We start from the raw sequence: 15742 nt of genomic DNA, 5'->3' as shown, positions 1-15742 counted from the left end.
CTGAACACAGAGACCAATCCCAAGTCAATCTGCACTTTCTAGCGATAGTCACCTTTCCGCATCTACTCCCGATCTCTGCATGCGCAGATTGATAAACCTAGAAATCCAGGGACTCCGTGGGCAATATGCGCATGCGTAGTTCGAGAATGGGTGCAGAAAAAAGTGACTATTGCTCGGCCGAGAAAGTGCCGGTCGATTTGGGACTGCTCACTCCGTAATCAGGATTCTCGGGCGTATAAAAGTCTATTGGATCATGTCCCCACAGCCATAGCTACAAGCACTTAATGTCACAGCTCTCATCCACATTCATTCATTTTCTTCCCCCGCTCTCTCCATGAGCTCAATGTAACGCAGAAGTGCAGTGGTCTAGGCTAAAACTGTAAAGAGAAGAGGGATGAGCTTCAACCGTTCAACTCAAGAGTAGATGCAGTGCTCTATAAAGCTCTATGCCGCTCTATAACTCCATATGAAGCTCTATAATACTTTGAATAACTTTTGATAAGAGTTGAACTTCCTGCTGTCTTGTTGTACAAAACTTGTAAGTCGCTTTGGATACAATGACTTAATGTAAATGTAATGCATAATGTAAATGTAAATAAATCTCTCGATAACGCCCTATAAAGCTCTACTGTTCATTGTTCTGTCTCTCTGCTCTGTCTGTTGTTTCACAATGGAACATTGCAAGTTGTTGACATGTCATCGTTACTGAAACAAATTCCCATACTACATTTATTCAATTAGGCAAAAGAAAAACAAAAAGGAAAAAACATCCGATTTCAAGTTCCGAAGCGAGTCGAGCCTCCTTTCTGAGCCTCCTTCCGTCCCGCGCAGGAGTGACAATCAGAGCCAATCATAAATGCCTTCTGAAGGCAGCCTAATGAATACACAGCATGGAGAGGACCCCAATTAGTGGGACAGTGAGGAGGGGGGGGGGGCTATGCCACATCATGTAAACAAACTTATCTTGACAGGGTCGCTCGGCCAATGGAGGGGGGGGGGGGGGTGAGATAGGCGGATAGCGACGCGGCCCCGGGAAGAAAATGAATTACCTTCCTGACACACGTCAAAGCCAATCGTCGTGGACGCTGCTCCGCCGTTTCCCCGCGCCGCCTATCCCCAACCTGCCCGCCGCCTCCTTTCATCCTGCGGTGTTAGTATGCACACGGGCCGCACGCCAGCCTCCAAATGTATTCATTTATTCACAGCCCCTCGGAGAAATCACAGTCTTGTTGTCCTTTTTTTTTGTACCCCCCCCCCCCCCCCCCCTCTCTCTCTCTCTCTCTCTCTCCACCGTCTGTCCAGATGGAATTTGCGTGAATAACATGGATTTAGTGAGGCAGAAAATAAGTACAGCCGAGCACAGGGAACTAGATTACACCCCCACCCAAAAAAAGGGAAAGAAGAGTCACCTTCATAGACTTATTTCTTTTATTCCCCTCTTCTCTTCATTCTCTTGTTTTCTTTCTCCAATCCGACAGACATGTCATACGTGAGGGGGGGGTAAACCAAACCTCACAGAGAGAGAGAGAGAGGGGGGGGGGGGGGTAAACCAAACCTCAGCGAGAGAGAGAGGGGGGGGGGGGGGGGGGGGGGTAAACCAAACCTCACAGAGAGAGAGAGAGAGGTGTAAATGTCCACCGGCTGGGATCGTTTGGTATCGCCGACGCACTACAGGTGCAATTAAACGCAACATAATGAATCAAAGAGGCGGATCGGCCGTTTCATCACAAAAGGGTGAAGCTGTCATCGAGGGAGAGCGGCCCGGCGCTCCTTTATCCTCGTTTTGTTTTGCATTTATCCCGCCGCTGATTGCATTAATTAATCAGATGGAATTCCGATAGATGGGAGATGGTCTCGAGGCAAGTCACTGAACGGGGATGAGAAGCGAGGAAGCATCGAGAATGCTTACACATCAATTATTTCCAATCTAAATAAGAGCCCGGGAGAAATCAGAATGATTACGATGGAAACAGGAGGGAGGCTCGATGTCCCTCCCTCGTCTCAGCTTGTCAGAAGAATTCCACACATCGTCCTCAAGGACTCAAATAATTGTCCCAAGTATCAACACTTGAGCTTGATGTCTACTGACTGCGTCCTGTACGTGAAGACACAGGCAATTATGTTTCGTAGAAAGGCATTTTGAAGTTTGTACCAGTACTGTATGTGAAGACACAAGCAATTATGTTTCGTAGGAAGGCATTTTGAAGTTTGTACCAGTACTGTATGTGAAGACACAGGCAATTATGTTTCATAGGAAGGCATTTTGAAGTTTGTACCAGTACTGTATGTGAAGACACAGGCAATTATGTTTCGTAGGAAGGCATTTTGAAGTTTGTACCAGTACTGTACGTGAAGACACAAGCAACACGTTAAGTAGGAAGGCATTTTGAAGCTTGTACCAGTAGGTACTGTACTAGTAGGACTAGTCAGTCATCAGGTTCTTATCCTTTGTTCTTAAACAGAACAGAACAAGTGTATGTGTGTCAGGCATTAGTCTTACCTCTCTAATAACTGTACTTGTGTATCCTCGATATAAGCCTCTGACACCCTGCAGAGAGAGGGAACAGAAAATGTATGACACAGATTAAGCACATGTTATCAGTCTAAAGTCCAAAGCACAGGCCGCATTTCTGGTAAATCAGAAAAATACTAAAGCCAAACCGGCGAGGATGTAATGTTACTGGGACACCATTTACATGCTCCCCATCGGTCAGATCATCCGCCGCCATGGCCTCAGCTTCCACTCCTACGCCGACGACACACAACTCTAACTCTCCACCAAACCATCCACGCAGCTCCCCCCACGCTCCCTCGTCAACTGCCTTCATGAAATAAAAACCTGGATGTCATCTAACCCTTCTCAAACTGAACAACAATAAAACTGAGCTCATGGTTGTGGCACCCAAGGCCCTGCTCCGGAAGGTTGGAGATCTCACGCTGGACATAGACGGCTGCTCCATCAGCCCTTCCCCAAAGCTCCGCAACCTGGGCGTTATCCTGGACTCCACCCTCTCCTACCAAGCCCATGTCAGTTCCGTCACCAAATCCGCCTTCTTCCATCCTAGAAATATCTCCAGACTCCGACCATCACTTTGCGTCTCCACAGCTGAGACCCTCATCCATGCCTTTGTCACCTCCCGCCTGGACTACTGCAACGGGGTCCTGTCCAGGGTCCCAAGCAAAACCCTGGACAGGCTCCAATATGTTCAAAATTCAGCTGCCAGGGTTCTAACCCGCACCAAACGCTGGCAGCACATCACCCCCACCCTCATCCACCTCCACTGGCTCCCCATCAAATCCTGCATCACCTACAAAACCCTCCTGCTCACCTACAAATCCCTCCACACTCTGGCACCTCAGTACCTCGCTGACCTCCTCCACCCCTACACTCAGTCACGGTCCCTGCAATCCACGGACACTGGTCAGCTCTCCATCCCCCGAACCAGACTGCGGACCTTCGGGGACAGATCGTTCAGTGTGGCAGCTCCCACCCTCTGGAACTCCCTCCCCGCAGAACTCCGCAACGCTCCAACTCTGGACTCAAAAAACGTCTCAAAACCCACCTCTTCAACTTGGCCTTTTACCTCTAATTTCTCACTTTGTATGTTGTGTCTGTCCACTATGTTTGTTACTTTTGTTATTTTTTTCCCCTATGTAAAGCGACCTTGGGTCTTTTGAAAGGCACTATATAAAATGAAGCTATTATTATTATCAGAGGAGAGCTCCCTTCTCAAACTAACGTTATTTATTTAAATTGTTCCTGTTAATTAATAATTAACATAAGTAGCATGGTAATAATAAATTTTATTGATCAATGAATGTATTGATACATTTATTTATATTACAAATGATACACCAGTCGCCTGGCAAAAATTGCCCACTGTGTGCATTGGACTAAGACTTAAACCTTTAAATGTTGTTCGATACCAACTACCAATCCTCACCATTACTTAGAACGTTAGTATGCATTTAAGTGATATTTTTCATCAAATGTAGAATGTATAGCTAGTGACACTCTCCAATGGCCTTGTTTCAGGGTATCAAACAGATGACGCATGATATTCAATGATATCCAATGATATTCAATGGAACAAAGCTGGCTGTTGGTCTAGACGAATAGAATATTATAAAGCAGTAATTTGCCTCTTTTCAATAGTGTGGTAGGAATCATAATATTGGATCGACAATATTGGCTGTATTTTAAATATCTGCATCGGCACAATGCATGTAGTAGTAGTGTGTTTAGTGGTAGTACGGCTGTTTTTAAACCAGGTCAAACCTTTGAGCCAGGTCATGTTTTTGTTTTTCAGTTGAATTATATAAAAAAAAATATATAAATTAGTGCCGTCAATAGATTAAAAATGTTTTACTAATTAATATCACAATTTTCTGTAATTATTCTAGATTAAAAATAGCATTTTTCTACTTAAGACTGAAGCTTGTAACAGATATTTACTTGAGTGAAATCATGGAATTAATGTAAAATCAACACAAAGAAAGTATATTTAGATTCAAAGACTATTTTAATAGCTTTCTTTGAATACAGTTTCTCCCCTGTGAAATACAAACGTTCAACAAAAACATCAACATTGACTCAGCTAGACCTCTTTCTTATATCCGCGGCACTAACAGAAATAAAAACAACCCAGGCCTATGTTAAAGTGCAGATTGGCTTAGAGGACGATAATCTTGTATGAACTAAAAACAAAAAAAAAGTTATATAAATCATATTAACAACACAAATGTGTTCCATCTTCATGTCAGATGATTTTCAAAAATGTGCATGAGTCGATGCAAAAAAATAACAAGCAAATATACTGCTGAAAGTTCAGAACGTTGAAGATTTTTCACTCCATAGATTAATCTAGATTAATTTATTTCAATGCTTTAAATAATTTTAATTAATCTCAAGTTAAAGCATTAACTTTGACAGCCCTAATATAAATAAATTAAGTTCAATAAATGCATGATGTTTCCAATGTCAATGAGTAATCATGTTAAATAATTGTGATATCAATATTGACCAAAAATAATCAAGGAGCCATAAGTGGTAATATAGTATAGCATAATGTACAGGGATTAAAGCAAAAAAATCTCCTGACTGAACTTTTTTTCAGGCCAAGTCATATTCTTATTTTAACCTCCACTGTATTTTTTTTTAATAGCGTTAGCGTTTTAAGGGAGCCTACTTGTAGAGCCTACTGTCCTGACTGTGACTATAGACCCTACTGTTGTGGTTTTTGTGCCAGGCAGGGAGGCTGTGTGCTGGAGAGCGTGAATGCAAGTATTGTGGCTAGCTTCTGATTGATGGCGAGCTAGCACCCTTTTCCCATTACTTTGAACCATGAACTAAAAGGCTTGTTATCATACAAACAAGGGACTAAACACGTTTCGCAATTATGCCACAACAATGTGGAACGCCCTACCCACAGCCGTAAAAAAAAATTTGAATCCTCACTGTTTCCCACAGGATTTAGTGAGACTGTGATGGTGGGTGAACCTCGGCCCCTCTAGGGGGGTCCGGTGGGCATGCCCCCCCAGGACATTTTTTAAAGTTAAATGCATCAATCTGGTGCACTTTGAGAGCAAAATTAAGAGGCTAGATCTATGATGAACAAAATCGACTAGACATTAGAGCATACATTTGAGCCATCAAAGAAATTAAGCAAAAGTGGTTACCTGTGTTCAACTAGTTTATTTTTTTGAAAATAAAAAAATAGACTGGATTACAATTACGACTACTACCACTGCCAATACTACTGATACATCCCTATTGGCAAACTTCATATTTAAATATATATATATTTTTTTTTATAAATATAAATATTATATAAATATAATCAAATTGACGGAAATCCGCCTCAAGACGGAACGCTTTAATGCCGGAGTATAATGTAGCGTAGTGTAGTGTAGTTTAGTGTAGTATAGTGTAATAGTATAATGTAGTGTAGTGTAGTTGTGTGTAGTATTGTAATAGTATAATGTAGTGTAGTATAGTGTAATAGTATAATTTAGTGTAGTTTAGTGTAATATATTATAGTATAATGTAGTGTAGTGTAGTTTAGTATAGTATAGTGTAATAGTATAATGTAGTGTAGTTTAGTATAGTGTAATAGTATAATGTAGTGTAGTGTAGTTTAGTATAGTGTAATAGTATAATGTAATGTAGTGTAGTGTAGTTTAGTATAGTATAATAGTATAATGTAGTGTAGTTTTGTGTAGTATATTAGTATAGTGTAATAGTATAATGTAGTGTAGTATAGTGTAATAGTATAGTGGCGTGTAGTAGTGTAATAGTATAATGTAGTATAGTATAGTGTAATAGTATAGTATAATGTAATAGTATAATGTTGTATAGTGTAGTATAGTGTAATAGTATAATGTAGTATAGTGTAGTATAGTGTAATAGTAAAGCGTAGTATAGTATAGTGTAATAGTATAATGTAGTATAGTGTAATAGTATAATGTAGTGTAGTATAGTGTAATAGTATAGTGTAATAGTATAGCGTAATAGTGTAGCGTAGTATAGTATATTGTAATAGTATAATGTAGTGTAGTATAGTATAGTGTAATAGTATAGTGTAATAGTATAATGTAATAGTATAGCGTAATAGTATAATGTAATAGTATAATGTAATAGTATAGTGTAATAGTATAGCGTAGTATAGTATAGTGTAATAGTATAATGTAGTGTAGTGTACCTCTGTCCTGAGTGTGGACAGCAGCATCTGGTAGGTGGTGGAGGAGGGAGAGGCCTGGGTCCTCTGTTTCACCACCTCAGTGGGCACTCGGATCAAACACGCCACCTACAGGACGGATAGAGACATCAACATGTGACAAACAGAAATATAAAGGCTGCATATTCAAGCACAAGCATATTTTGTGTGGTAGAGTAGCCCAGCCTGAAGCCCCAGACACACGCACACACGCACACACACACACACACACACACACACACACACACACACACACACACACACACACACACACACACACACACACACAGAAGAGTATCCATACTCATCTACAATGAAAAACAATACATATGCCTATATCTCTACTTATATGAATTAGCATGCAGCTTCAAAGCCATCGGCTCCTGACATATCAACACATCACGTCCTCACTCCTCACTGAGTGTAACACAGCAGTGAGTGAAGGAAGGGCTGAGATGTCCCTCAGATAAGACCTGACAGAGACGACCCTGATTCAGCCACGCATATGTCTTCCATGCTGACTCCTGCTCTCAGTGCAGCTGACCCAGAGACAGCATGAGTCTTCCATGCCTAGGGATGGGAATCGAGAACCGGTTCCTAATTGTCCGATTCCTGGAATTGCATGCCTCCGTGACTATCGATTCTTCTTATCGATGCCATGTTTTTCCGACAGTTGCGCATTTTAAAACAATAACGTTAGCGCCACGCATGCAGCCATAGCAGACTATTTGATTCCTTGACTAGGAAAACCTAAAGGGCTCGAAATTGCGAATTTTTGGTCGCATATGTCCCGAAATGCTCCCACTGTTTCTATGTGCAGTGAAAAGTGAAAGTGCTTTGCATCCTAGACAGTTAAGTCATTCATTTACGTGGTAAACTAACGTTAGCGGCTAGCTAGCTAAAATAGCCATGCTCATGATGACAGAGAGCGACAGAGAGAGAACACTGAGCTGGGACGGGTGGGGGCTCTCGGGGGAGGGAGCCGTCTCTCTCTGCGTGTGTGTGTGCGTGCGTGCGTGCGTGTGTGTGTGCGTGCGCGACATCAGAGGAGGTAGAAGCCTCGGAATTTCGGTAGGTGAATTGCTTCCCTAGATGTCATGTTACTTATGTGTGTGTTATGTTTTTACTTTTATTTATACAGGTAGGTTATTGATAACAACTACAGTTCAATAGATTAAATTAGTCAACAAACTTGGGGTACCACCCAAGTTTCTCTCCATCCTTCAGAAGCTGCATGACGGGATGCAAGCCAGAGTCCAGACGGGTGAACTCCAGTCAGAATCCTTTAAGGTTAATGTTGGGGTGAAGCAGGGCTGTGTCTTGGCTCCGGTGCTCTTTAATCTCCTCCTCTCTGCCGTCACCTGCCTCTTCCGCCGAGCCATGGGACATGAAGACGGTGTCCATGTGGAATACCGCCTTGATGGTAGCCTCTTCAACATCCGCCGGCTCCAGGCACACACAAAGACAAAATCCTGCCAAGTATGTGAGCTACAGTACGCTGATGACTGTGCCATCTTAGCTCACAGTCCAGAGTCTATGCAGCATGCTCTCGACACCATATCCAGCCTGTACCAATCCTTCGGTCTCCAGGTCAACATACAAAAAACCGAAGTCATGTCCCAACTCACTTCCCGAACCTCTACACCTCCCAGTTTTCACATAAACTCAAAACAGTGGATCATTTCACCTACCTCGGCTCCACTCTGTCCTCATGCTGCTCCCTTGACGCGGAGATACACACACGTATCAATAAAGCGGCATCATCCTTTGGACGCCTACGCAGTAGGGTTTTTGAAAATCGAAACCTGAAGATCAGCACCAAGGTTGCCGTTTACAACGCAGTATGTCTCTCCACTCTGCTCTATGGAGCAGAATCCTGGACCCCATACCGCCGGCACATCACCAACCTGGGCGCTATCCACATCCGTTGCCTCCAAAGGATCCTCGGCCTGACCTGGGAAGATCGAGTCCCCCACACAGACATCCTCAACAACACCAACTCAATCTGTATGGCCGCAGCTGTGGCCAAAAAACATCTTTGTTGGATAGGGCACACCATACGTATGCCTGACCACCGCCTGCCCCGCCAAGTCCTCTATGGCCAACTGAGAGGAGCAAAGCGGGCTGCTGGAGGCCAAAAGAGACGCTTTAAGGACTACACCAGGGACCTCCTAAAGTGTGCAAACATCACGCAGCTTGAAACTCTGGCACTCGACAGATCAGCCTGGCAAGTCACTTGTGCCACTGTGTGTGTGTGTGTGTGTGTGTGTGTGTGTGTGTGTGTGTGTGTGTGTGTGTGTGTGTGTGTGTGTGTGTGTGTGTGTGTGTGTGTGTGTGTGTGTGTGTGTGTGTGTGTGTGTGTGTGTGTGTGTGTGTGTGTGTGTGTGTGTGTGTGTGTGTGTGCGACATCAGAGGAGGTAGAAGCCTCGGAATTTCAGTAGGTGAATTGCTTCCCTAGATGTCATGTTACTTATGTGTCAGTTATGTTTTTACTTTTATTTATACAGGTAGGTTATTGATAACAACTACAGTTCAATAGATTAAATTAGTTTAACACTTTAATCGCCATGGGTTAAATTCATAATTTACCATCCCTCGCCAGCTCTATTTGTCTATGGAGAAGTTCCCCTTCTTTGCAGGGCTATAACTTTTTAAATTCTATTGCTAAATTGACATTATTATGGCCCATTCAATGTCCTATATGTATTGTTCAGGGTGTAGCAACGTTAAACTTTTTCATTCACATATTCATACTAAAATATGGTCTAAAGTATAAGTATGTTTTTATCGTTTTCTGCAGCTTTCTTCAGAACGTGATTTATAGCCCTAAATGCATTATATTGATGATCAAATACAGTTTGGTAGGAATCTGTGCGAGATAAAAAATGTCAACTGGACGTGGTTCTAGACGTTTCTATGCATCATCTGATGATGACCGGATGAGCGGGGGATCGTTTATAATTCCGTGGGCAGCGTTAGATGATTCATCCAGAGTGGGTCATATGTTCATCAGATCAGTTAGTATAGAAGACGTTAGAAAATAACGCTGAATCTTACCGTGGCTTCCTCGCGCCGCTGGCAGATGAGCGTGGAACAGAATTTTTTCTATTATGGGATGGAGAAATGCCCGATCCATTTCCAGGTTGTATAATAGTATATACGTCCAAATCATGTTGTTTTTTCGAGTTATTTGCACCGATCGATGTTCACTGTGTCAATACGGAGTCTCTCTAACGATAGCGAGTGGCCGGACCACATATGGATGAGCACTACCGGTTCAAAGGTTAATTTCCGGTTGGCGATCTGCCGATCTGCCACCAGATGGCGCTCTTGAACCACTAGAGAGTTGAGAGGAGATCAGCAGTGTGTCTCAGGGCTCCGGAAAGGAAATATGATTTCGATGACAGATTTTTGAAATATTGACATCAAAGACGAGTTACGGCGTCTTCGGCAGAATGAGCATGGCTAGGAATGACGTGAAAACTCGTCCGCAGCGATCATAGTGTTAAGAGAATCTCAAATACATTATTTTATTTAAGTGTATACTATACAGTATAGTTAATATTTTTCTTTTTTTTACAGTTTTTGTATTTTGCTAACAGGGGGGCTCAACAATAAATTATGTATGACAATCAGATATGTCAAGTTGCATCTTGTTATTCTAACCAGCTTAGTTCTGTTGCATTTCCAATTTATTTATTTAAATTATAAAGCGAAGGAATCGATAAGGGAATCGACAAAGAATCGAATCGTTAAGCAGAATCGATAATGGAATCGTCTCGATAAAATCGTATCAATTCCCATCCTGCGTTCAGTACAGCTGACCCAGAGACAGTCTGAGTCAACCTGACCAACAGAGAGTGTTCAGTGCAGCTGATCCAGAGACAGTCTGAGTCAACCTGACCAACAGAGTGTTCAGTGCAGCTGATCCAGAGACAGTCTGAGTCAACCTGACCAACAGAGAGTGTTCAGTGCAGCTGATCCAGAGACAGTCTGAGTCAACCTGAACAACAGAGTGTTCAGTGCAGCTGACCCAGAGACAGTCTGAGTCAACCTGACCAACAGAGAGTGTTCAGTGCAGCTGATCCAGAGACAGTCTGAGTCAACCTGACCAACAGAGAGTGTTCAGTGCAGCTGATCCAGAGACAGTCTGAGTCAACCTGACCAACAGAGAGTGTTCAGTGCAGCTGACCCAGAGACAGTCTGAGTCAACCTGACCAACAGAGAGAGTGTTCAGTGCAGCTGACCCAGAGACAGTCTGAGTCAACCTGACCAACAGAGAGTGTTCAGTGCAGCTGACCCAGAGACAGTCTGAGTCAACCTGACCAACAGAGAGTGTTCAGTGCTGCTGACCCAGAGACAGTCTGAGTCAACCTGACCAACAGAGAGTGTTCAGTGCAGCTGACCCAGAGACAGTCTGAGTCAACCTTGACCAACAGAGTGTTCAGTGCTGCTGACCCAGAGACAGTCTGAGTCAACCTGACCAACAGAGAGAGTGTTCAGTGCAGCTGACCCAGAGACAGTCTGAGTCAACCTGACCAGCAGAGAGAGTGTTCAGTGCAGCTGACCCAGAGACAGTCTGAGTCAACCTGACCAGCAGAGAGTGTTCAGTGCTGCTGATCCAGAGACAGTCTGAGTCAACCTGACCAACAGAGAGAGTGTTCAGTGCAGCTGACCCAGAGACAGTCTGAGTCAACCTGACCAACAGAGAGAGTGTTCAAAGCTGCTGACCCAGAGACAGTCTGAGTCAACCTGACCAACAGAGAGTGTTCAGTGCAGCTGACCCAGAGACAGTCTGAGTCAACCTGACCAACAGAGAGTGTTCAGTGCAGCTGACCCAGAGACAGTCTGAGTCAACCTGACCAGCAGAGAGAGTGTTCAGTGCAGCTGACCCAGAGACAGTCTGAGTCAACCTGACCAACAGAGAGTGTTCAGTGCTGCTGATCCAGAGACAGTCTGAGTCAACCTGACCAACAGAGAGAGTGTTCAGTGCAGCTGACCCAGAGACAGTCTGAGTCAACCTGACCAGCAGAGAGAGTGTTCAGTGCAGCTGACCCAGAGACAGTCTGAGTCAACCTGACCAGCAGAGAGTGTTCAGTGCAGCTGACCCAGAGACAGTCTGAGTCAACCTGACCAACAGAGAGTGTTCAGTGCTGCTGACCCAGAGACAGTCTGAGTCAACCTGACCAACAGAGAGAGTGTTCAGTGCAGCTGACCCAGAGACAGTCTGAGTCAACCTGACCAACAGAGAGTGTTCAGTGCAGCTGACCCAGAGACAGTCTGAGTCAACCTTGACCAACAGAGAGTGTTCAGTGCAGCTGACCCAGAGACAGTCTGAGTCAACCTGACCAACAGAGAGAGTGTTCAGTGCAGCTGACCCAGAGACAGTCTGAGTCAACCTGACCAACAGAGAGTGTTCAGTGCAGCTGACCCAGAGACAGTCTGAGTCAACCTGACCAACAGAGAGTGTTCAGTGCTGCTGACCCAGAGACAGTCTGAGTCAACCTGACCAACAGAGAGTGTTCAGTGCAGCTGACCCAGAGACAGTCTGAGTCAACCTGACCAACAGAGAGTGTTCAGTGCTGCTGACCCAGAGACAGTCTGAGTCAACCTGACCAACAGAGAGTGTTCAGTGCAGCTGACCCAGAGACAGTCTGAGTCAACCTGACCAACAGAGAGTGTTCAGTGCAGCTGATCCAGAGACAGTCTGAGTCAACCTGACCAACAGAAGAGAGTGTTCAGTGCTGCTGATCCAGAGACAGTCTGAGTCAACCTGACCAACAGAGAGAGTGTTCAGTGCAGCTGACCCAGAGACAGTCTGAGTCAACCTGACCAGCAGAGAGAGTGTTCAGTGCAGCTGACCCAGAGACAGTCTGAGTCAACCTGACCAGCAGAGAGTGTTCAGTGCTGCTGATCCAGAGACAGTCTGAGTCAACCTGACCAACAGAGAGAGTGTTCAGTGCAGCTGACCCAGAGACAGTCTGAGTCAACCTGACCAACAGAGAGAGTGTTCAGTGCTGCTGACCCAGAGACAGTCTGAGTCAACCTGACCAACAGAGAGTGTTCAGTGCAGCTGACCCAGAGACAGTCTGAGTCAACCTGACCAACAGAGAGTGTTCAGTGCAGCTGATCCAGAGACAGTCTGAGTCAACCTGACCAACAGAGAGTGTTCAGTGCTGCTGACCCAGAGACAGTCTGAGTCAACCTGACCAACAGAGAGTGTTCAGTGCAGCTGACCCAGAGACAGTCTGAGTCAACCTGACCAGCAGAGAGAGTGTTCAGTGCAGCTGACCCAGAGACAGTCTGAGTCAACCTGACCAGCAGAGAGTGTTCAGTGCAGCTGACCCAGAGACAGTCTGAGTCAACCTGACCAACAGAGAGTGTTCAGTGCTGCTGACCCAGAGACAGTCTGAGTCAACCTGACCAACAGAGAGAGTGTTCAGTGCAGCTGACCCAGAGACAGTCTGAGTCAACCTGACCAACAGAGAGAGTGTTCAGTGCTGCTGACCCAGAGACAGTCTGAGTCAACCTGACCAACAGAGAGAGTGTTCAGTGCTGCTGACCCAGAGACAGTCTGAGTCAACCTGACCAACAGAGAGTGTTCAGTGCAGCTGACCCAGAGACAGTCTGAGTCAACCTGACCAACAGAGAGAGTGTTCAGTGCTGCTGACCCAGAGACAGTCTGAGTCAACCTGACCAACAGAGAGTGTGTGTCAGATCCATCTTCAATGATGGAAGGCAAAGGGCCAAACAAAAACTGGACACACACAGGAGAGAAACGCTGGCCACCGGAGGGAGGCCATCAATGAGCCAGTCCCTCACCCTGGCAGAGGACATACCCACAGAGAGCATCCAGGCATTTTGAGGGCTTAGAGATCAGCATATCAGGGGGTGCATTAGAAACTGGATAATGGATAAATGGTAAATGGTGCATTTATATAGCACTTTAATCCAAAGCGCTTTACAATTTGTTCCTCACATCTTTACCCATTCACACACCGATGGCAGAGGCGACCATGCAAGGTGCGAACCTGCTCATCGGGAGCAATTAGTGTGTCTTGCTCAAGGACACTTCGACACGCTTCCCCGCGAGGAGCGGGAATCGAACTGGGAACCTCCGGCTTACCAGATGACTGCTCTAGCTAAGGTCAGTCTCTAGTCCTTCTGGGCTGCTTTATCATCTTGATGCTTGGTGGTGAAGATTGATCCAACCGGTTACATTCACCCACTGGTGGGAGTGGAGGAGCCGGGAGGTGAAGCACCAGGCAGGGCGTGACTGCTTCAAAGTGAAACCTCACGGTGCAGATAGGGTAGGAAGTGTGGGCGACAAAGACTTGTCTTCTCATAAGGACATGTCTTTGTCCCCTCCTTGTTGTTAAACCTCCATTTTATGGTGTGTCCCCCCTCCCTTCTGTGAGTCGGCTGTGAGTCGTCCTCTTCCTTCTTGGTGATGAAGCTGATCACTGGGGCGGGGGCCATCCAAGCCATAATTCTCTGACTTTATAATTGATACTTTCATTCTGAGTTAATAAATTGTATTAACCGGATTCATCGACTGAGTAAGTTATTACATGTTTCTCACAGAAGCCGGTGCAGATAGGGTGGGAAGGTGGGAAGCCGGGGAAGATAGGAAGCTGGGGCAGATAGGGTGGGGCAGATAGGGTGGGAAGCCAGGGCAGATAGGGTGGGGCAGATAGGGTGGGAAGCCGGGGCAGATTGATAGGGTGGGAAGCCATGGAGACTGCTCGTTCTCCCCAACCAGCTTCCTCATGCCAGGAGCTAGATAGTTGGCAGTCATGCTGGTAACCAGTGTTGACTGATTTTCAGGACTTGTGACTCGACTTGGACTTGAGCACTGATGACTCGGACTTGGACTCGAGCATTGACTGCATTCGGACTCGGAAGGTGCAGACGAGGACTCAGACTTGTTAATTGATAAATAGTAGGGATGCTCGATATTGGGTTTTTTACCGATACCGATATTCCGATATTGTCCAACTCTTAATTTCCGATACCGATATCAACCGATATCAACCGATACCGATATATGCAGGGTTTCCCCCCCCCCCCAAAACTGAATAATGTCAGGTAACTAATAATGTCACTGGATATATATATAACAAATATTGTTATTGTTTTTTTTCTTTTTTAAACCGATACCGATATTTTCCGATATCACATTTTACTGCCGATATCGGCCGATAATATCGGTCGGCCGATAATATCGGACATCCCTAATAAATAGTATTAAATAGTTATATTTTTTGTAATAGGCCCTAATCATTTGACATAATATATTGATGGCTAGTGCATTTGTTTGGCTATTGTGTCACAAAGTAAACAAACTCCCTTTGAAATGGTGACCGCTGTGTCATTTATGTTTAATGTAGACCTTTTTTTTTATTCGTATGTCAGCCGCCAGAGTGGAGTGGTGGACTCAACCTTGATGACTTGGACTCGGACTTGGACTCGACCCGGGCTCTTCTTTGGTGATTCGGACTTGGACTCGAAATTTAGTAGGGCTGTCCCCGACTAAGGATTTGGATGGTCGACTAGGATTGGCCAAAATTTGCCGTTAGTCGACTATTGGTCGACAAAAGATTTTTTTATATTTTTTTTTTTTTATTCCATTTGGGCTGTGGGGGGTGCTTAATGTCTGAAGGAGTCGACTGAAGGCTTCTTGTCCTCTGCAAAAGCATGCAATTGGTCCACTGATGGATACATCTTGATATTTGTCTAGTCTAGTGTGTTCATTAGATGGGTGAAATCCTCTTTCAGTGCCTCTGTGCCTGTTTTCGTAGGCAGTTAGCCTCTGGTATGCGTGCCATTAGCGTTAGCCACGCTTCTAGGCCTCTTTTCTTTAGGAAAGAATGATTAAAAAAAGAAAAGAAAAAGAAAAAAATCGAATATATATATATATATTTTTTTTTCTTTATTATATTCGACTAAGAGGTTGGCCAGTCGACTACGGCTCCTTTCGACCGATTAGTCGACTAATCGATTAATAGGGGTCAGCCTTAAGATTT

General features: G+C 44.7%; 1 protein-coding gene across 1 annotated transcript in view; it reads right to left on the bottom strand.

Moving 5' to 3' along the window:
* The window catches only part of slc25a26 (solute carrier family 25 member 26), a 188893-nt gene that overhangs the window by 142690 nt on the left and 30461 nt on the right, over positions 1-15742 (bottom strand). The window contains exons 4-5 of the mRNA XM_084316643.1: positions 6702-6806; positions 2501-2548 (exon numbers count right to left, since the gene is read on the bottom strand). Of these exons, the coding sequence (XP_084172769.1) occupies positions 2501-2548; positions 6702-6806 (153 nt within the window). The remainder of the gene's footprint in view (positions 1-2500; positions 2549-6701; positions 6807-15742) is intronic.

The sequence above is a fragment of the Notolepis coatsorum genome (genome assembly GCF_963971535.1).
Source record: "Notolepis coatsorum genome assembly, chromosome: 6".
NCBI lineage: Eukaryota > Metazoa > Chordata > Actinopteri > Aulopiformes > Paralepididae > Notolepis > Notolepis coatsorum.
This window is presented reverse-complemented; position numbering and strand designations above follow the sequence as displayed.